Source organism: Phasianus colchicus, chromosome 17, assembly GCF_987193195.1.
Source record: "Phasianus colchicus chromosome 17, bPhaCol1.hap1.1, whole genome shotgun sequence".
Taxonomy (NCBI): domain Eukaryota; kingdom Metazoa; phylum Chordata; class Aves; order Galliformes; family Phasianidae; genus Phasianus; species Phasianus colchicus.
In genome coordinates, this window is record NC_143452.1 from 13,070,788 (window position 1) to 13,093,907 (window position 23,120).

At 44.2% G+C, this 23,120-nt stretch overlaps 1 protein-coding gene and 1 long non-coding RNA gene across 5 annotated transcripts in view; one reads left to right on the forward strand and one right to left on the reverse strand.

The window, feature by feature from the left end:
* The window catches only part of TSHZ2 (teashirt zinc finger homeobox 2), a 205,937-nt gene extending 203,856 nt beyond the window's left edge, over positions 1 to 2,081 (reverse strand). For all 3 annotated transcript variants that reach the window (XM_090152070.1, XM_031616145.2, XM_090152069.1), the window contains exon 1: positions 1,831 to 2,081. In XM_090152070.1, coding sequence (XP_090008196.1) covers positions 1,831 to 1,870 — 40 coding nt within the window. In that variant the 5' untranslated portion in view covers positions 1,871 to 2,081. The remainder of the gene's footprint in view (positions 1 to 1,830) is intronic.
* A 735-nt stretch (positions 2,082 to 2,816) lies between these two features.
* Positions 2,817 to 23,120, forward strand: part of LOC149915648 (uncharacterized) — a 220,976-nt gene continuing 200,672 nt past the window's right edge. For both annotated transcript variants that reach the window (XR_016471971.1, XR_016471972.1), the window contains exon 1: positions 2,817 to 3,028. This is a non-coding gene — a long non-coding RNA (uncharacterized LOC149915648). The remainder of the gene's footprint in view (positions 3,029 to 23,120) is intronic.

Consider the following 23,120-nt stretch of genomic DNA (forward strand, 5'->3'; position numbering starts at 1 on the left):
ACTACACACGTCGCGAGCGAAAATTCTACTTTGAAAATAAAATAAAATGAAGCCTCATACTCCTGACAGAAAGAAAAAAGGAGCAATTCTAGCACTGTCACTGTGATGATCAGCATCCATGAAAAAATAGCTATTTATCCTGCAAGTTGAACACGTTGATGCCTTATTCAGATATGACCTCTTTGTGAATAAAACAATAATAGCAACTCGTCAGAGATTCTTCTGAATATATATATAAATGCATATCCGTGCTGAGCTTGACTATCATTTACATTGGAAGGGATTGCTGCTTGCCAGCCATCACGCTGGCAGCCTGTGTGGGTGCATCACTGCTCATGTCCCAAAAGGCTCTCCCTGCATGCCATTGTCCTACACCCATATGAATAAGGCAGAATATGTAAGTTCATCAAAGTTGTGCACCTCCCAATTTCTCAAAAAGAACATTTGCCTCTGACTGTATCCCAAGCACTACTTTGCAAAGTTTATTCAAGCGTGCCACTAAAGTTGCCCATGCATTTTGTCCCATGGATAATATGACAACAAGAAAATATTCAGAGTAGAAAAATTAATAGGCCATTTTGAAAGTGCAAACATGAAATATTAGTTTTCTTTGGAGAACTAATCTGACAAAGGACACACAGAAAAAAAAGGGGGGGAAAAACCCGCCTACATTAAAAGCCAAACAAGATAATAATTGTGCATGTCTGGCTAAGAGAATCTAGAGGGCAAGCCTTACGTCATTGGCACTTGGGTTACCATGGTGAGTGATTTATTGATATATATCAAGAATGAATAGATCAAAGGCAGCAAGATGACAGGTGATCAATCAAATGTCAAATCAAAGCTGGCAATCAACTGGAAAGCTGATTTTTCAGTGGGTGGGTCTGGCAGAAGAAAAATGAACTTCCATATTGCGCTTCCCAGAAACAAAACCCCACCAGACTATTAAAAAAAAATAAAAAGCAATTAAGCAGCCTGGAAGAGAACTCTTTGAAAAGATTTACTATACGGGCCCACTCATCTGCCTCTTTTTCTTGGCCCCCAAAAGAAAAAGAACATCCTACGAATGACAAAACAGAACGCTTCCAAAGTTGCAAACTATTTCCTCCCCTGTGATAAATAAATTAATAAATAATCATAAAAAAAAAAAAAGAATGATCACAAAAGCACTTGGCGCGTGCAAACACACCAACTCAGATACAAAACAAAAGAAGAATTTGATTGGAAAATGCGGCTCGTCTTCTAGCAGTCACAACGCTTCGCTTTATTTCCTGTTGCAATTTTCACCACCGCTGATCAAAGGCTGAACTTCCCCGCCGGGTTCAGCGCCGCAGCCCCTGCGCCGTTTCAGGCGCACGCAGCGCTCGGGCAGCGCCGCACAGCCCCGCAACGGAGCCTCAGCGCCCCGAGCCGCTTCGCCACACGCGTTTGGGAAACAAAACCGCCGCGGGGAAAAAGAACGACCGAAAAAAAAAAAAAAAGAATAAAATAATAATAATAAGGAAATAAAGCCTGAAGCGGGGAGCAAAGAGGAGGCTGCTCCCGGGCGGGGAGAGGGACCGGGGCAGAAGGGGAGAGAGCGGAGGAAAGTTGGGGGGAAGTTTGGCCGGGGCGGCAGGAAGGGGTCGGGGCCGGAGAGCCGCGGGCAGGGCCGCGGGCAGCGGGCACGGAGCGGCACGGGGAGTTCCGGGCACACAGAGGGGGAGGGCGAGAAATAAATCCGGCTCCGGCCCGGGAAGGCGAGGGTGACCCTCGGTAATAATAAAGATGGGGGGAAGGATCGGGAGGAGCGGAGAGACAGCGCTGTGTAAGGGGATGGCTTCTCCTTACCTGCAGCCCGTTTGGGTGCTTGCTGTTTCCTCCTTGGCATCGCTCTACTTTCTCCAATCTCACTTCTGTCCCCAGATCCGGGAGCTCTGAGCCGCTCCGGAGCCGTGTTCGTGCGCCTCAGCCGCGGCCCCGGCACCCTCAGCCCCGGCCCCCCCGGCTGCGCTCACAGGAACCTGTTTGCCTTTATTTTATTTCAGAGATCTACGTTTCTTTCTCTCTCTCTCTCTCTCTCTCTTTCTTTCTTTTTTTTTTTTTTTGGTTGGCTTTTTTTTTTTTTTTTTAACTGTTGCAACACTTGCTTTGCTTTGATTCGAACATCCAAGCTCAGGAGCAAATGAAAGGCGCCCACAGTACCAGAGAGCGAGAATAAATAAATAACAAAATAGATATGTATATATTAGAAAGGCGGCTCTGGGAATGCTGCGGGGCTGCCGGGCTGCTTCCTCCCTCTCCTCCCTCTCCTCCTCCTCCTCCTCCGCGCCGCGCGGATGGCGGAGCGCTGCCCGGCGGTGCGCGGTGTGTGCGTGCGCGCGGAGCGCTGCAGGTTCGGTGCTGTCAGATGCCAGGCAGTGAGTGATATGGGAGAGGACAGGGAGGCTTCGGAGGGAAGGAAATCTGCTGTTCGCACACACACGCGCGCACACACACACACACACTCGCACACACGCACACACACACACATACAGGCAGGGCGAGGCGATGCCAGCAAACATCGATCCGCTGAGCAAACTGCACATTAACAAACTCCTCCTCCGCGCCCTGATGACAGGAGGAAATTTACTCCGCGCAGTTTATTAAAGAGACAGCGCGCGCCGCCGCCGGCCCGCAGCACCTGGGGCGCGCGGCGCAGACGCCCCCCCCCTCCCCCCAACGCGCGCGCCCCCCTCCCACGAGCGCGCGCCCCCCCGGCCCCACGCGCGAGCCCCGGTGCCACGCGCGGCCCCGCGCGGAGCCTCCTGGGGAGGGCGCTGCGGGGCGGCCCCGGGGCTCCGTCCCGGCGCGCGGCCGGGGCTCCTTTCCTCGCGTTCCTTCGCGGCCGTCCCGCGCTCGACGCAAACTCGGGTGAAGTTGAGGTCGCTCCCGAGTCCCCCTCGGGGCCCGTCCGTACCGGACAACCCGCGGCATCGCGGCCGAGCGCAGGGTGGGAGTGCGGTGTCACGTCTGCTGTCCCAAGGCACCGCGCACCCGCACAGGGGAGGTACGTCTCCGCGCCGTGCTGCCGAACCGCCCGCACCCCGCGCGGAGCCCGGCGGGCACGTGGCAGGTGGGATCCCGCGCCCGCCTGGGGATCGCTGCCCCGTCCTTCTGCTTCCACGGCCGCCGGCAGCGGGTTTCGGTTCTGTGCCTTCCGTTCTCATTGGTACAGGATTTATTTTTTTTTTTTCAAAGTGGATTTTGCAATATTCCACATCCGAGCCCCAGTTTGTAACGGAGTTCCTTGGTGCTTTTGTTGCTGTTTTGCCGTTTGTGTGTTTGTATGTTTCTACTGGGATGAGTGGGAACCGTCTGCATCCCGCTCAAACCGGTGCGCCAGGCCCAGCTCTGCATCACCGCCCTGTGCCCCACAGCTCTGCTGAGGGGGGGTTCCATGGGAGACCCCGCAGTGACCTTTGGGTTTGGCAGCCCGATAGGAGGCTGCGTGTATGAAAGCGTCCATGTAGCTGATTTCACTTAAATTATTTCATAGCCTTCCCCGACCGAACACTAGCGATTTTTATAAGCAATCTAAAAGTATTTATTGGTGCAAGCAGATGCTTAGTTTGAAAGATAAAATAGGATAACACTACCATAAAATACTCATTTTTCCACTTCTGCCGTGCATAACTCACTCAGAAGCGAGCAGCTCTGCTCAGCACTGATGGTCCCCTCTCACCCCCGTGCTGTGAAATCCCACCCGTGCACCTGGGGTTCTGTGCCGCCCGCTGCAGCCATGGAGCTCAGCAGGGCCAGCGTTGTGGCAGTGCTGCTGTGAGAGCAAGAGGTGACGGTGCCTGATGTCAGCGTGGCACTGGGCCTGGAGCACAGTGACCAACTCGGGTTTCCTTCTTGCGTTTCACTCAGCCAGGTTTGTCATTCAGTGATTCAATGTCTGTCTTGGTGCCCAGGTCAGAAGAAAGAAGGTACTTCCAGTGGGGGGTTACATTCTTTCTGTCTCCCTTCCTCTCCCCTCTGGTTGCATGGAACAGTACTGCACCTCTGGTTGGGATAGTTTGATTTTTAGTAGATAATTATGAGGAATTGTATATTACTGTGAGGAGTTGTGCATGAAGAGCCCTTGTAAGATGGTTTTATTGCCAGTGTGATGTGTTGAGATGCTGCTGGGCATCGTGGGGCAGAGGGATTGAGTGTATCTTTCTGGTGTGAACCTTTCCACCTGGGTCTGCCCCCCTGCACAGGGAGGACGGCCTCGACCCACAGATGGAGCAGAGCCGGGCTCCAGTGCAGCCTGGGATCGGCAAGGAGCAGCTATTGTTCTCCCAGCCATGGCTGGAATCCAAATGCTCCACGCTGGGCATGGTATTTGTATCAGTGGCGTTTTCAGTCTCAACATGCAAGATGAGAAAGTCACTGTTTTAAATGGTTACTCCTTTGGGAAGGGGAAATTGAGAAGATGGACTTCTAGCAGAGCACTAGTGAGATGGCACCCTATCCTCGGTGATAAATGGGAGCATTAACAAGGCTTGGTTGAGAGGAACCCTACAGATTTATGGCTTCCTGTCTCCACCAGCAGATGCCATTATGGCTGACAGAACAGAATGCCTTTCAAGAGGGAACTGGGATGGGATTATGAAGAAGGGGGAAAAAAAGCCAGCAGAATCTGGTGTCCATTTTTATCCACTGGTCAGAATGCGCCGATAGCTTTGAATAGAGCTGAGACTGTACAGCAATTGTGCACTCCCTCCTCCTGTTATTTATAACTACGTTGGTGAAGGTCATTTAGCATCTCTTTTAGCACAGGAAGAACCCATAATATTTACTGAACGCATTTTTGCACTCTTGAAAATTAGGGATGATAAAATGAAGTGATAGCACTGGAGGCTTCCTTGGCTTATCCAATGGAATAATCCCGATGGGTGTTTAATGTTTGCTTTGGAAATGTAGCAAATGATTCTGAAGCTGTATTGAATTTTATCTATTTTTATTACATTGCAGAATAATATTTCCCTTTCCTGACAAAATGTTATGACCAGTAATAGCAATGGCAGTTATGCATGTTCAAAAAAGAGTAATCAAATCTCATGCTTCAGGGCATGAGCTGAGCTCCCCGCCGGGATCGGGACGAAGTTCTCTGCCCCCACCTTTACTGCTGTGCAATCAGTTAGGTGTGTTTTCAGAGCATTTCCAATGTCTTGGTTAAGTGCAGGTTACATGGAACAGAAGTATGATCTGGGACAGTGAAAAATCTCCATCGCTGTGGCTCTGGGCTATTTCTGGTCTGGTTTTTCAAAGTAACGCATGTGATTTGGTGTGCATTACAGGCATTTCCACTTGCAATAGAGGGTCAAATGTGATGTGTGTATTTGATTTGCCATCGTGAGCAGTCACAGAGACCTCAGCTGTTCACCTGAAGTCTCTCATCTTACCTTGTATTGCCTGTCCTTCTATGGCTGCACTGCTGGTAATTAAATGCGGTTCATTTTCCTGGAATTCACTGATATGTAGGTGCAGCATTCATCTGAATGACATTCACCTTGGATCTTACGGCCTCCTCCACTCTTACTACTTGAGATAAACAGAGAAAGGATAAATAAATAAATAAAAATAGGTAATTCTGGCAAGTCCTGCCAAAAAAGAATCACCGACAACTTCAATATTTACTTCCTTCTTCTTGAAAACTACTCCCCTTAAATAAAGAAATAGATAGATAGACAGACAGATAGATAGATAGACAGATAAATAGATGAGTGTGGTTTTGCAAGGATGTTCAGGGGACCAACCTTGGCAGGCAGCCTGGCGCTGCCTCGCAGGACGCAGAGTGCTGTGGTCCTTCTGTGCAGGCCTCTGCCCAGTGATGGGGCTGGCGGTGCTGCGTTCCCTCTGGAGGCACACACACCTCCTCAGTGCACATTTAACCATCCTTCTGGGCAGTCTGTTCTCGTGCCCTTACCGTTTGAAATTTCTCTTAGCGATGAATGCATTTTGGAAATATATTTGTTCCTTTTTTTTTTTTTTTTTTTTAATGCTCACGAGTGAAATAGAGAACAGTGTATTTCCTTCCTCTTTTCAGCAACTTCTACTGTATTTGACAACTTATTACATCTACCCACCGGTAACCCCGACTTCTTCCTTCATTCTGTGTAGGTCATGGCTTCTGGACCTGGCACTGCTTTCATTGTTCTGTGGCTGGACAGCACATGTTTGGGAGCGCAGCGCCAAGAACTGGATGCTTTATTGTGTCTGAAATCTTCCCAGCACCAAGTGGGATTACTTCACATGTCTAACATATGACACTCCTGTTTATACGTCCCAGTTTGACATATGCCCTTTTTGCAACAGCATGACACTGTTGACTCATGTACTGCTTCTGATTCACTGTAACCCCAGATGCTTTCTTGCAGAACTGCTTTGTAATCAGTTGTCCCCATCCTATATTTGAACAGCTGATTATGCATCAGTGACAACTTTGCACTGATTCATCTTGAATTGCATCCTATTTTTTCAGACTATTTCTGCAATTTGTCAGGATCATTCTGTATTACAATGCTGTCTTCAAAGGCTGTTGCCATTCCCCCTAGCGAGGTACCATCTGTAGATATCATGCAAAATATTCTCCGTTCCACCTTCTTAGAAGAACAGGAATAAAGATATTGAATACTGTGGGCCCAGAATCCCCTCCAGACATTATTCTATGCTGACAATGCAGGTGGTACCTCAGTTAGGTGTGGTTTTGGAGGTCTCTCCCAGCCCCTGCAGTAATGTCACCTGAAGATGTTCCTCAGCTCACTTGTGAGTCTGTTAGATGAGACGGTGGCAGAAGCTTATGGAAGTCAAGATAGATGACTTCTCTGTCTGCATGGTCTGTCTTGTTGTCTTGGAATAAGTTCTGACAAGATGTAACCTGAATAAATCCATGGTGGCCACAGTTCATCTCCAAGAAGCTCATTCTAGGTGTGCTTTGCTCGGGTGTTTCTGCACGAACAGATGATCAGATGATGCAGCTCCTGCCCTCCCATCTCAGACAGGCACTGTTTGCAAGGTTTGAGTTCTCCAGCAACCTCTGATGTGCCACAGCCCTCAGGGATGGTCACTGGCATCTCTGAAGTTGCTGTAAGGTGAGTGTAATGGCCTGACCTTGACTGTGTGCTTCCCAAGAGCTCTTGAAACTCTTCTTCCCACTGTAGTCAGAGCTCTCACTCCTCTGACACTGGTCTTGATTATTTTTGCAATCTGATCACAGCTGATTCCCGTAGAGAAGATGAAAGTAAAAAAGGCTTTCTTAGGGTGATCTGTCAAAAGCTTTCTCTCTTTGCTGAGTGACAGATGTAATCTTTCCTAGGCCTTTTTTCTACATACAGAAGGCACTTATCAAACACTTTCTTCTTATTATATTCCTTTCTAGTTGTATCTCATTTTGTGACTTTATATTTTTTCTTTGCATCTTCATGGTCACTGTAAGGAACTGTTTTCTGCCTGTTTTTCACATTGAGATAAATACTGATTTGTTTATAGAACCATGGTGTTGGTTTCCGTTGGGTTTGCTTTTGTTTCCGTAACTACTCCTCATCATGTGTACAGCAGGCTTTTTGCCTGCAGGGGGGTGGGACAGCAGCACTGGGGTAAAATCTGTTTTCCCCTTTTCCAGCAGTTCTCTGCACACAGCTCTGGTAGCCCAGCTTGGAGCGGTGGTGGGGCAGGATACATTTCCTCTTCCTGGGATGAAATCCTGATATTGCAAATAATTTATGCTTGGAGTAACAGCAGGCAGCATTTCCAGAGCCCCCTGCCTTCTAATCTTCAACTAAAGGATTCACCTTTCGGCTGCAAAAAAAAAAAAAAAAAAAAAAAAAAGAAAAGAAGACATTTGAGTTTGAACTCCCATCAACTGCAAAAAAAGAATCCTTTGTGGCCGAGTAGCGCGAACGCAAAGCGGCGCGATGGTTTGCACAGCTCGGGCTGCAGCTACCTTCAGCCACATCTGTGGTTCATCTTCCATCACAATGTCATCAGCTGAAATATCACATAAGATCTCATTCAGAACTGTACATAAAGGCTCACCGTGCATTTTTTAACTATGACATCCTATTTCCAGAATTTATAATTCAGTCTTGCAAACCTACTGCAGACTGGAACAGCCTGGAAGCTCTCATTTTAGGAACTGAATTTTCCTTCTTTAAATCACAACAAATCTCCAGTTTAAAGAAAAACAGAAATAAACACATTGCTTTTTCTGAAATAAGCACAGCAACGCTGCAATGCCTCTTCCCAGTCAAACCAGCAAAACCAGCTATTTGAATAAGGGTTTGATCTGAGACTTGTTCATCCTGCACTAGAGAAAGTTTGCATTTTCTTCAGCGCATTCTGAATGGAGCCCTGGTCAGCAGGCATGCAGGACCACTGCATTTATTCCCTTTTCTATAAATATACCGACATCCCTAGTTTAAAAAAAACCCACAGTCCAATATATCTGGGCAGCAAATGGACTGTAGTCTCAGAAGAGTTCTTGGATAAAGGTATTTTTAAAATAAGAGGAATGAGAACTGACATTTTGGGGGTGAAAATGCAGCAGTGGAAGAATGCATTGTTCTTCTAAGACTTTTTTTCCCAGAACATCTTATTTTATTGGGGAAAAAAAAAAAAAAAAGGGTTTAAACAGATATTTAAACTATTCCACGAGTGTTGAAATCATACAACAGACATGTTTTACACCATGCTATAAGCACTGCTGAACAGCTCACTGCAATAGAAAGCAAAGTACAAGTCTGAAGATGGCATCAGGTTTTGTGGGATATTTTGCTGCTTTCCCAGCAAATAATGAAAGAACAAAAAATCACCACCACCACCAACAACAAAGCACAAAAAGCAACCAAAAATATTCGGAACAAAAGCAAACAAACAAGAACCAAATAGCTGTGCACTTCTGTAACAGGGAAGGAGGAATAAGAGCATTTCCTGCACAGAGCTGGTGGGACACGGAGTGCAGGAGCTTGGTGGAAGAGCCTGTGGGCGTTCTGGAGCATCTGTCCTGCTGTGCTTCTACTTGTAAGACATCTGTCAGACATGCAGTGTTTCAAGAGCAGCCCAAAGGAGGCACAGAGAGATGGAAGACGTGATTTTCTCTGGGTGAGAAGAACACCTCCAGCCCTTGGAAGGCACAGAGGGACGGGAGAGGCCGGGTCCTTGCAGATGGGAGAAAGTACGTGAGGTTCTCTATGCCGTGTTTCTGTCTTGCTTTTAAAGACAGTCACCATCCCAAGAAAGACAGCAGGTAAATTGTGGGAAATACAGAGTTGGCCAAAACCAATAAACAGGAAACGTTGAATTGGGTTAGAAGCTGTTTGCCTCGAGCAGAGAGCGAGGTGAAAGCACAGATGTTTGGGATTAAGATTGCTTTAAAAAATGGCTATAGCAGTGTCAATGTGACAAAATATGCAAATACTCCTATCTGTCTGGATAATTTAATTATAAAGCACCCAATCACCATGGTATTGGAATGAGTGCTTTCCATTATGCCGTAATGAATTGTTTGTGCAGTGTAAGCCTATCCGTTCCTTTATTGGTATGCTTATTTATTATTATTATTTATAGTTAGGGAAGAAAATTACGCTGGCAATTGAAATAATGGATGTATCTGATATTTTAGGGGCTAAAATAATACTGGTGCATTCTAAAGCATCTAGTGTTCTGTCTGTGATAAGGGCTGGGGAAGAGCAGATCTGCTAAATACTTCAGGAACCTCTAATTCTCCACATTGTCCCTCATCACAAACTGCATCGCCCGCTGAGCCACGCTGGGGTTTCTCTTAGCATCAGGAGAAGATAAATGCATCAGTGTGGTTTACACATCCCGAGCACATTTGTTTAATGAATAACACAGAGAAAGTTTAACTGAAATGCTAAAGCCAGCAAAAGGGACAAAATATCCAATGGGATCTTAATTGAAATTTAATTTTAATAAAACAAAGCTCTTACTAAAGCAAGGAGCGAAGTTTTCATTTAGCAAAAAGCAATAATTGCACATAAACAGTGTTGATAGAGTGGGAAAAAAAAAAAAAAAAAGGCAATATTCTTTCTAGAGAACTTTTGAAAAGTTTGTTCATCTGTGCATTGGGCCAGAGCTTAGGGTGGGTGCAGCAGCACCCCATTGGCAGCTCCTGTCCTGACTTTGGTACATAAGCACTTGTCAGAAGTATTGTTTCCTGGGGTTCCCATGGAATCTGGGCTTGAGCATGTGCTGGGAAAGAGTTTCTACAAAGGAAACAGCATCTTTCTTTTGACACAGCATTTCTCTGGGCTTTAGCCTGGGGAAGAGAAGGTTCTGGGGAGATCTCACTGCAGCCCTCCAGGACTGGAAGGAGCTTATAAGCAGGAGGGGAAAACCTGAGCTGGTGGGGGGCAGCCAGCCCACAGCAGGGTGGAACCCAATGGGCTGCGAGGTCCCTTCCAACCCAGCCATGCTGAGAGTCTTTCACTCTGTGACTGGAGAGCGCAACCTGCAAGTTCAGGTGCCTGACTTCAGTTGATAACACCAAAGCTGACTGTGTTCATCCTTAATATTTCCCCTGCAAGCAGTCTGCAAAGTTCTTTAGGTTAAATGGCACGGAGTTTTATCAGTGAATTGCACAGCGTTGAGAAGCAGAAGATCAAAAGCAAAGAAATTCTTTGTAAGTTGCTGAGAGTTACAGACGGATAAGATCAGGAACATGAAGGTTATATGGCAGTCTGAAGTATCAAAAATAAAAACTGTGAGACAAAGTTGGTTGCATCCTTCCTAGCTGAAAGTTTTGGGAAAAAAAAAAAAAAAGAGGGATTATTTAGAAACAAGAAAGATTTAGCAATAGCAAGTGGCTTTGTATTAGTGGTGTTTAAAATGAGAGTGAGAATGTATTCTGAGAATGAGCTTCTAGGAGAGTCTGGAGGCAGAGAGCAGAGCGGAATAGCACTCATAAGCAAGAATTTGTGCTTACCCAGAAAAAATGTTGGGTGTGCTCCTCTTTGATATACAAAAAAAATAAATAAATTAAAATTAATGGAATTTGTTAATCACCATCAGTGCTCAGAATGCTTTTTCTTTGCAAGTGAAGCAGCAAGCAAGCAGTGCCAAAATTCCTTGCTTTTATTTCAGAGGAGATTGAGAGTTCCTCCAAATCCCATCTTACTGAAGTGGTTTTCCAGCTCAGTACTGATGCACCTCTCCTTTGGCCTCTGGGAGCTGGTCAGCCAAGCAGTGGGATGGCACCCAGTGCCCTGAGCTTGGCTTTGCTGCCTGCTGCCAGACAAGAGATCTGCTCAGCCACGCTGCTCCTTCCTGCTGGGCTGAGCGTGCCCTGCACCAACGGGCAAACACTTCCATCTTCATGGCTACGGCTCTGTTTCTTAAGAAAAGAAGCCTGAGGCTGTTCAGTTTGGCTCTCAAAGTCTTCCACAAAAAGCAGGATACTTAATGGGTGAGCGGAAAACTAGTTTTGTGGAACAATATTACAAAAGGAGACATCAAGCCATTTTCATGGAAATTGAATGACACTCTTATGGGTCTTTCTCTACTTCTGCTTTTAATATAAAATGTATAGTAAATACAGGTGGGGGAAAAAAGAAAACCACCTGTCAAAATATAGCTCTGTTTGGTTACCTCTGTCCACGGGACAATTTTAGTAACCTGTCAATCAATGGGCTGCTAAATAGCCTCTCCAAAGCACAATCTGCTATTTCAGACGACATCAGTGTGTCAATCATTTATTGAATCAAAGCCAAATTTGAAGCAAAGCAAGCCCAGTTTGTCAATCACTTCTCAGTATTTTCTCCACTAACCACCTGACAGCTTTTAACTTTTCACTTTTATATTCCATGCAGCTAGTTAAGATTCTTTCATTTTTAATTGGGCTTCTTTTATGATTGGTAGCTAAGCAACTAATATGTTGTTTTATATGATAATAATGGGCCCAAACTTGAGAGCTTTCTTGACCATTCCTATTTGTTGTAGGAAAATTATTTTCCTTCAAGTTGCTAAATAGCAGATGTAGCAGAAACAGTTATTTAATTATGGGTTGTCCTGTTGTTTCTATCTATAAACACTTTTGGCACTGTTTAAAAATAAACACTGCATGCGCTGGCAAATATATACTGAGTGATTTTAACTCCTGATAGAGTCCTTTGGAATTTCACTGCTCATTTGCAGGAAAAACCGGGTGCAAAAATGGAAGTGTTGCCGAAAAAGCAGCATGGAGAAATATTAGCAAAGGACAAAGCTCAGAATCTCTGTTCCAGAGTCCCACTAGGCTTTAGTCCAACCCGATCAGTTTTCAGTCTTAATTTAGTACAATTAAATTTCTGAGGCCAAGTGCAGTGCTCTGAACCGCCATCTCTCAGAACAAGCCAGAAGCTCTTCCTGAGCGAGCTCAGCTGCACTCCTCATCCACAGCAACGTTTTGGGCAAATTAAGGCTGTCTAAAATTTAAGACTTCAGGGCCAGCCCAGGGTCCCCCGAAGGCAATCACTGATCCTGGTGTGGTTTCAGTGCCGTCTCCCCCTCTTGTGCAGGAGAAATGCTGCTTTCACAAGCACAAAATCACCTTACAGCTCTCATTTTCCTAAAAACTGTGTCATCAGTAAAGCCAGTGTGTTGTTTTCAGACTGAAAGAAGTAACTCTCTGTCCTTTCATGAAAGAAAGCTTGGAAAAGGAGCTATTTCTGTGTTACAGAAAGCTCTATTTTGGGTTCAAAAGTTTTCTTCGTTTAATTCTTTCTCCTATCTGTCTGATGGGCTTCTGGCTCTCTTTTGACAGACTGCTGTCATCTGGTTTGATCCAAAGCTGTGAAACTCCAGATGTGCCCAAGCCTGGGAGAACATGGGTGTAGTTCTGCAAAAGCTGCAGTAGGCTCAGAGGCAATCTGATACCAAATGTACTTTCGAGTCCTCTTAGAATTTTTTATTGTTTTTGTGTTTCTCTTCATCTTAGACTGTAAGATGACTGTAAGTGACTGACAGGCTGTAAGGGCCGACAGCAGCAAAGCAAATATGGGGCCTTTGGAATCCTTATGCACTGATTTCAGAAATGCGGTTCAGTGTAGGTGTCTTTTTGCTGCTACCAAGCTGAGAGGTGTTGGAGAGCACCAGGAAATGCCCTGTGCTTTGGCACAGTGCCCTCTCTTCTGCAGCAGACCCTTACAGGCTGCTGGGGTTGCGTAGTTAATGAGCGACAAAGGATAGAAGGTAGAACGTCCTCTGCAGTTTGATGGAAATGCCAACTACTCCCCGCTCAAATGGAAGTGCAGAGATGTACAGCTCCTATTTTTGTTTCTTTTCTGCTCTTGATGGGACTTCTCGTATCTTACGCTGAAATCAATGGAGTTAATAATAAATTTCTATGAGATCATAGATAGGTATCAACTGTTCACTGACATCCTGACAAATGAGGAGTACATTTGCCTGTACGTGCACGCGATTAAGAGATTTATTTTATGAACAGATTTGTACTATTTATAGAACTCGATATTAACAAAAGTTTTAAAAGAGCTTTTGATCCCAGACTGCTTCCATAGTTTGGCACAGATTGCTAATCTTGGCTCAAAGGGTTTGCAGGCCTGGCTGAACACGATGCTTCGCTCTTGAAGTTCAGGCATCTGAGCAGAGGGGAAGCCCACACAGCACCCACCTACACAGCACCTGGTCTGTGAATTGGCATAAGACTCTCAATGGGGGAATTAAGATACACAAGATCATAAATAGTATACCAATAAGAGCAGGACAGGGTCAGGAGAGCCAGAAATGCCTGCAGAGGGCTTTTTCAGAACAGCTCTGTTTTGGTTATTTAAATGAAAATTAATGGTAGGATTTGGGAGTTGTTCGTTGGAGACAAGAGCAATCTCAAAACTACCTCTTGGTTGGAATTCCCAGCAGAAGTGCTGGAGGGAAATCTGTACTGATGTCTGTATTGATGTGGTAGTTTGTGCAGTCTTCAATGCATCTACTGATGCCTTAGTGTCATTGATTATGGAAGATGCACAAGGAATTAAAAGATTTATAGGGACATCCATCACAAGCTGCCTTACAATATGGGTACCAAGTCTGTTCTGCTGCTTGGTGTCAGCTCTCTGAATAGTTTCTTTGATAACAGAAACACGTTACCTGGAGCTGGGGACAGAAAGAACAAGAGCTTTCTTTGCTCATTACAGTTACCTAGTGCAGTGCCACTGCTCCTAACTACATCATGCAACCTGGGCTTTGCACTGGTGCAGCAGCAGTACTTGGGCTGGCCCTTTTACTCCTTGCCTTACACTAAGAATGATTCCTGTGGAGTAGCACTTGTCTTGGAGTGAACTGTACTGTGGTCACCATTTGAAATATTAGTTTTTACCATTACTTACTTACCATTACTTAACAACTCTGTTTTCCATCTATGTGTCAAAAAGCTATCAGTGCCAGCTGCCTTTGTTTCCCTCTATCATGGGAGCTGCACAGGAGTTAAGACAAAAGCGATGAATACTTTTCCTCCTTGGAAATGGAAGGAGCATTTTGTAAAACCTCCTATGACCTATGCTGGAATTCATCCAGGATGCTCTGGTTAACACAGACACCCTTCCAACAGGTAAAATGAGATCTTAAACTGTGCTGAGCGCTTGGGCTCCAACCTGGAGCAACGTGCAGCCTACTAAAAATCATCATCAGTGGCCCTGCCTGTGTCACCTCAGTGTTTGTTCTACCCAAGTCTTTGTAGCCTGCTGTACAACTTACTGCAGTCTGGGCGTTTCCTGGAACGCAGAATAGAGACAGTAGTTACACATTCTGGATTATAAAAGTGGTTTGTGCACTGAACTCCGACTGATGTCATTTAGAAGTACTAGCTGCTAAAACTGCTATGGCTTTCAAAGCAGGAAAGCAAGGCTTCACGCTTGCATTCAGACATGAAAGTACTTGAAATGCAAAGCGAGGTTTTCCTTGTTTGAATTTGGAATGGTAGTATTCAAGATGGGCTTTGTTCAGGCCAATGTTTGTTATGGAGGAACGAAAATGTAGAATGTATACAAACAAATGCATGCAAACACATGCTATGCTTAATGCCATGTAAGGAATTTATAACTGGAAAGCCACCTTAATGTCTTTCAAATTAACTAAAATGATGATTGCCTGATTTCAGAACCTGGCTATTATTTGTCTTATATCAGATTCAGCTGTGCGTTTTTATAAAGCCCAAAAGATGTGCATGATTTCATACACCTACAAAAAGCCATTTTTTGTAGTAATGTCTTTCTGATTAATTACATATGTCCTATATTCACAAAGCTGAAGAGTATTTGAGTGCCTGAAATTATGAGCACTTCAGCAAACCATTGAAGATATCTGCAATGTAAACTTTACACATACGTGGTCTGCCCTGCCAATGACCTTAACTTTATTCTAGCAGGGGAACACAGTATGTAATGCAGTCAGACTTAATTTCTTCTGATCCCTTTTTAAGTACATACTGATAACATGCGTGTAAGGATCGATGCTATGGACTCAGGTCACTAGAGAATATAAAAAAAAAAATCACTTGACCCCAGAAGATGGTGCACCCCAACTACCCCAATTTTGTATGGCACCGTGTGCCCCAGGGCTTCTACAACACCAGAGAACAGCTGGGTGCTGGCAGCATTATGGCAACAATGGCAACCGATTGAGTTGATCTGAGGTCTTTGAAGCAAGAATAGATCATCCTGGAAATGATTATTACTTCATGCCCTAGTTTGTCCAGGAATAAATATTGATATGATGCCTTCAGGACTTACTTCTCAGGGATGGCATGAAACTTTTCACCGTCTTCTGAAGACCTTTGGGTTTGAGACTTTTTGTTTGGTTGTTTGGTTGGTTGGTTTGTTTGTTTGCTTGGCTGGTTTTGTTTTTTGTTGTTGTTGTTGTTGTTTCATTTTGCTTTGTTTGTTACAGGTTTATGTGAAAGTGATAAAATGATGTTCTAAAACATGGTGCAATATACTGAACCTTGTAGTTCCTACTTCAAGAACAGACCCTAAATCCTTTGGTACCTTTCCACATTAGAACCCATTCTAAAATTAGTGGGAAGATGCAAAGTAAAAACCTTGTGCCGTCCTTTGCTGTCACTTAGAACTTTCAGGAGAGGTGGAGCTGGCTGCGGTTGCTAACAGGCACTGGGAGCCCTGCGCTGGGTGGGCTGCTTTGCTCCCTCCACAGGCAGCTCTGCAAATGCTGCAGGAACACTTATCTCTGCTGCCTCCTGAATTCAGTGGTGCACATCACCCTCCCAAGAAATTATAAGCCCCCATAGTTCCTCCATGATGTGGCCAGTGTTCCCTCTCTGGGAAAGAAAGTGAAGGAAGGGCGATACCTTTGAGTTAGAAAAATGGGCCTTGATTTGGGGCAGGTGCTGCTGGTCCACTGTGCAGAAGCTGCCTTTGTTGTCTGATTTTCTTACAGTTTTCATGGTTGTGAAGTACAGGATATCCTGGAGTTCAGCATGGAAAGGATAGCCAAAGATTAGCATAGTATAGGCACATCACAGAATCACAGAATTACAGAATGGCCGGGGTTGGAAGGGACCTCAAGGATCATGAAACTCCAACCCCCTGCCACATTACTCTGTAGGCAGCCTCACAGACCGTCAGCTTTGATCAGATGCTGATTTTCTTTTTTCCCCCTGACTCACTGTAGAAGCATCTTGAAAAATTTGCTTCTGAAAACATAACCAAATACTTCATAGGAACTCTTTTAATCACTCCTATGGGCAAATTTCATCGACTTGGAATTTAAGAGCTAATTCAGCTTAAGTTATATTCTCTTCAATTCTCATTGGCAGCTAATGCAATAAGAGAACACTAAGGAAATAATTAAATGCTGGGCAATTAGGGCTACAGCACATCAGGATGCAGATAAATACAAGCCCGTACATCCTTTTGTGGCTTTAACTTGTCTTTATTTTGTACCCTCTGATCTCGGAGCTCTGGGATCATGCTTGTGTGCACCCAGTGGCACTGAGGCACGGCATGGCAGGCTGCAGGCTGTGGGACATGCTGGCAGCAGGGATGTGAATCAGTGAGCAGAACCCAGCTCCCGTACTGTACTTTGATGGTGCATATTGCAAGTGCCATTGAGTTTTGTAAGGGTCACAGATTTATCCTGGGTTCCTGCAGCTAAACGCTACAGAAATGTTCAGATCAAATATTCCGTGTATTTTTTTCCCCTAAAAACAATTTGTCATTTGTGGGTTGATTTCTGCCTACTCCATTTTGCAGAGGATCCTGTGGCCTGCTGGGCCATTATTTTGGGAGGACCTTTCGGAAATAGGAACAGCAGCACTTACCACGATATTATTAGGTTAATTCCTGCCAGGCTGGCTTTCGTGAGAGGTCCTGACGTTGAACAAACCTGCTTCCTTTACTAGGATGTGTCAGTTAGAAACACCAACTGCAAGGATTTCTTATGTTCTCACGAAAAAGGAAGGAAACAGCTGGTAAATGTTTCACAGATGGTAAAGCTCTTGGCATCTCTCAGGAGAGGGCCACCCATACAGATGGCTCATTATTTTAACATTTGGATTTTCATCTTATTAAAACATCTTTTTTTTTTTTCCTGGTTTTATTTAGCATCGTAAATTCTCTTACACTTTAGTTAACAACTCAGTGATTTGGGGGAAGTGTCTGTTATAAGGAACATCATTTGGCTAAAACACGTATCTGCATCATTATTCTCAGCTCTGATGTGCAGTGAGTGGACTTGAACCTGATTAAAAATACCAAATGTAAGCAAATGCTTAGAAATATGACTTTATCAAGCAAAGGTCAGCCTGGATAGAAGCTGAATTATTCAGCAAATGAAGAAATGCACTGAGTGAAACAAGCAAACATTTCTATCTTGGGCTTTACATCAATTAATGCTACGATGCTTTCTGTGTACATTGTAATACCTGGGCATTGCATGTATGGTGTTAGTAAATATGTCCTGTGTTCCTACTATCACCATAAAGGCAAAAGACTCTTGAACTGATTTAGCCAGTAACCCAGGTGATACTCAGGTTTTTAGAAATAGCTGTAAAATGATGCAAAGTTCCACCACGTGTTCATGATGGCATGTACAATCATAAACATGCAAATAGATGGTATGTTTAGCATATGTCATACATAAAGCCCTGCTGCCCGCATTGCTCAGTAAATATCATCAGTCCCATTTGGCTGATGGCAGAGGAAGGGGATGGAAACAATGCCAAAAGGTGCCAGAACTTGCCCTGTGTGACAGAGGAAATTGGGGCGGATGTAAATGGAGCTTGGATGTTCTGGCTTTTGGCTGTAGTGCCTTATCTTCCGTGCTCCCTTGATACTAGCTGTCCTGTCCTGCAGCTGACACTGTGCACACGTGCAGGCTGAAGGAGCTGAGGCAGAGACATGCAGCCTCTTCTCAAGACAAAGCAGTAGGTAGGAGAGGAGGAAGCAAGAGAATATCCTGAATCTAATGCCAACTCTTTGGCCTCTGTATTTTCCAGAGGTTGCTTAAAGTTTCAGCATAACCTCTCTGTGAAACTACTGAAATTTAGGTTTATGTTGTAAATATGGATTAACAATAGCACAGATTGCCACATGGATCAATCGGAAGAGATAAAAAGTAGCAATTGATGCATGTGCTGCAGCTGCCTTGTAAATTTCACCCTGCTGCCAACCACGATACATACTTCCTTAAATTCCCTGAATTCAGTAAGATTAGATTTGGTCTCTGCAATTGCTTTAATTAAAAATTAAATAATCAGGCAGGAAGAAAGAAATCTACGTTTTTTCTGCATATGTATGTGCAACTCCCAGTTGATTCCAGTGAGTCACATCAACAGCAAATATTTGACCCAAAAGTCTAACTACAAGTGTTCCATTAATAAATACAGGGACAGATTTGCAGCGTGTAAATCACTGGAGCTCCACTGATGCCAGCATAGTTATGCTGATTTACATCAGCTGAAAAGTTGGCTGGTGGAATTCACATTCCTTTGGACATCAAAGATGCGTCAGCAAATGGTAAACTTCATTTGTATTTTTCAGCCTCCTAATTTTAAAATAGCCAAATTGATTTATTATTAACTGCCGGGTTCTTATGGTGAGACTTTGTATGCCACGTTTCAGCCAGACGCCACTCTTGCAGCCAAGCTGTAAATCCTTCCAAAATGGGGGTTTTAGCTCAAACGCTGAAAACTCTCTAATGTTTGTGGGTAGTGCTGTGTCATATTTATAATAGATGGGCTAATCTAACCATATCCTAAAAAAATGAAAAGCATGAAGGTTGGATGGCTCAGAGGGTTGGCAGACATGCCAACTTAAATTCAGTCATAGCCAGAAATGACAAAGTTGTTACCGTTTTTGGAAACCTATGAGATGAGTTGTTGAGGCTCAATCAGTCTGCTGTCTTTCTCTCCTTTGAGAAGTCAAGGAATAAGAGAACCATGGAAGCTGGTGTTCTGGTTAGATGTTTGACTTCTGGTTTACTGCAACTGGTGCCTTTAGAAGTCTGCATTCGCTGAGCGAATAATGATCTGATATGTGTTTGAATGGGTGCTCTGAGTACTGGTTATCTTGGCATGCATATGTATAAACCCAGGAAGGGTTGCTGTGATAGGCAGCTGGGAGTATTACCAACATCCCTCCTGGCCTGCTTCTAGAATAGCCTGTTTCATTCGTGAGTACATTTGAATAGAGAACTTGATTTAGTTGTCAAAATATTGTAGAAAGTTTATCAGAACTTGCTCAGTTGATCTTGCTGGGATCGCAGCAAACAGAACAGAAGGTGCTTCTGAGCTCATCTGGTGCAACTCCGCGCTCAAAGATGGCACTGGCTTTGGAGTTAGATCTGACTTTGGAGTCATATTGGTTTGTTCAGGATCTTGTCCTGAGCTGTGAGTATTTCAATGGATGGAGATTTTACAGCCTCTGTGAGCAGTCTGTTTGCATTGCAGTAAGGACTGAGCTAGTGGATCAAGTAAGGGAACATACATCTAAGTGTGTTCTTCTATTTGATTTTCTGTGGACATAAACTAAGCGTAATAATGCTGTCCATGGCTAATAAAGCAGACCTTCACAAAAACTGTTGGTGCTGAAGGTATCAGGGATAAAAGGGTGTAAGCTGAATAAAAATGAGTGGCCAATTAAGGGGAAGAGATCATAGTTAAAGGACAAATTTTTGTATAACTCATTGGATGTCAGGGAACTGGGGAAACCCTTTGTGGATTCTGCTCCAGCAGAAGTAATTTCAGGTGGATCTTGCAGTGTCTTAAGTATCAACTGACTACAAGATACAAATCCATTAAAAAAAACAGGCTTTGTTAGTTCTTGTCATGTAAATTGCTAGTGTCTTTTTTTGAAAGCCTTCAGTTTCAGTATTTAGTGCTCATAACTAAAGAGCCACGATCCCTAGCTGAGATTGAAAGCTGTTCATAGTTTGTCTCTTGTTTTTATTCACCATTAATGTCTTTATTTGTGATTTGGTTCTGGATGCACTGCGCTCTGGAAAAGGACATAGTGGTAACAGAAGTGATGCAGATGAAATAAGTAGAAGTCTTGGAAGAGCTTGCACTTGCAACACATGAATGCCACCATCATTTTCCAGTTCTTCAGAATGGGAGCTTCTAATCTCTAACAGGTATTCTAATGGATTTCAACTTGAGCATAACACAAAAAACAAGTAGAAGAATGAAAAGAGTAGCTAAATGAACTATGCAGTATAAAACGTACATTTATCTCCTGGGACTTATCACAGAGCATCACTGAAATAATTTGGTAAGAGTTGTTGCATATTTGCAAGCAGGAGAGCATCCAAACAGCAGAAGCTTTAAAAACAGTGTGAGGTGTATGGCTGCGCTCCGTATGGGAGGATAATCACACTGAGAATTGAGGAGAGGCTTGCACTGTGCCTGTGTGTGGTCTCACTGTCTTGTGAAGGTGGATTGTCATTGCTGCAAATAGGCTGCAGGAGAGGATGGACCACTGGCTTTTCCATGGTACAGTAGTTTGTTTATTTGTTATGGGCTCCAGAAACATGTCTTAGTTCTGTTGGGGCTTAAATGCTACTAGCTTGCAAGGGAGTGTGGATTATATCTCAGATGTAATGTGAGCATGGGGGCTTTCTTTTTGATCATTATAGGGTAGGAATGTTTTGTAATTCTTCTAGTGCAAAAGAAGCTGTTTGGTGACAGGCATCAAGTTAAATTCCTGCAAGGGGCTGGCAGCAGAATACATTTGTCTATTTAACTGCATGCAAAACACTTGTCAAGACAGATTCTGGTCCCTTTTCCTAAGCAAGAGACTCTCACTATCTCATGTTCCAGATAATCTTTTGGAGAGAGGCTAGTGCAGAAACACATGCCAAGCTGCTACCAGGACTCGTAGATGCTAGAACCAAAGACATGCTGCCAGATGGAAACCTCTCTGACGCATTGAAAAGGGACAGAAAAGAAGGCAGAATCGTTCACATCTGGAGGAAGATGAGATCAGAGCTGGCTTTCCCAACACCCTCTAAATAGATGATGGGCTGTCACTTTCTTTAATGCATTTTGCCACATTTAGTAGGAAATCACAGGGGTAAACAACTTGTTTTGGGAAAGGACAGAAAGTGAAAGGCTGTAGGAAGCACAGTGGTGGTGAGACTGCTGGAGGTGTGAGGGTGGTATGCAAAAGAGAACAAAAGATTAGAAATGAAGCTTCAATTCCTATTAAAGGAGAAACATTGCGTCGCCCTTCCATTGCATTTGGATGGGGTGTAAATAGTTTCCACGTTCATTGTTGGCTTTGTAATGTGCTATAAGCTGATTAAAATGTAAAGGTGGTGAAGTAACACAAGGTTGCTGCTCATACTGCTGTTCTAATTACAGTTTTGTTGATTTCTGTTAAAGTGCTCATCTTCATGCTGGGCCTCTGTATTTCGACTTGCTCTCTCCCTTCCCCCTGTATATGCCAACCTTCTCCTCATTCCCCTCACTTTCTTCTCCTGTTGTCTTGACTCCTTTGCCATTTCAGAAGTGTTATTCTATCATTTCAAGTGCTTCAAGCTACCTCTGGGGCCATCTCCTCCTTTAGTGCTAGCTGACCTTTTCTGAAAAGCAGCCTCACCTCTTCAGCATCCAGCTTCAGAGACTAAAGAGGCTGGCAGCCTTTGGCACATGATGGCCAGCTCTGGCCCAAGTGTGTGTGTGTGTTTTGGAAGAGGATGAGAGAAAGATGGATGAGTAGCTGAAAAGGATAAGCCTGTCACAGAGCACATCTAGGAAAACTGCGGAAATAGTGAAATATTCTGATGATCAGTAAATCCCCACCACTGAATTTGTACCTTTGTCCAACCTGGCTTTTCCAACACTCCTGCCTGCTACGTTGTCATGGCGCAGATGCTTTGTGCTGCCTTTTTGTTCTTGTTTCAGCATTGAGAAATCTGTGCTATCTTAATTATTAACCTGTTATGCTTAAGTTTCATTACCTATATATTTTTTAATGTCTTCTATTGTGATGACAAATGAAAGTGGTAGTTCTGCCACCGCTGCGGTGCTTTAACTTCAGACTCTGCGCTCACTGTGTGCCAGTAGTAATGACTCCCATAAAAGTCCTTTGATTGTTCTCTGATGCAAATCGAGATCAGCAATAATGCACCATTCTCTCTATAACAATTGTATACTGCTCAACTTCTTTGGGCACCTTATTGAAACATAAGTCAACATTAGGATAGGTTAATAAATACTACGGTAAAAATTTAAACACTTGCTAAAGGCACGCATCCCTCTATGCTTGTTCTTAGGAACAGCAGAACTTTCATTTTCCCATCCCAGTAGTTCAGTTTTAGCCTAGCTTTAGCTGTCCTCCCCACCCTTTTTTAATTCCATTTTTTCCTCCCCCCCCCTAAACAATTCCATTGTTTCCTCCCCACATCCCCCTCCTTTGCCGCCTGGCAAAGTGGGACGTGATGGTAGGGAGGTGAAAGACTCCAAAGATAAAAGCCTCCTGCTAGTGCAGTTGTAAGTCATCTCCCCCACCCAGGGCTGAAGGGCTGTGTCCTCTTGGCTATCCGAATTTACAGATGAGCCATTCCATCCTATTTCTGTGTTTTTATGTATTTACCAGCTAAAACAATGAAACTGCAGTGCAAATGAGGTTGCTAACGGTTTG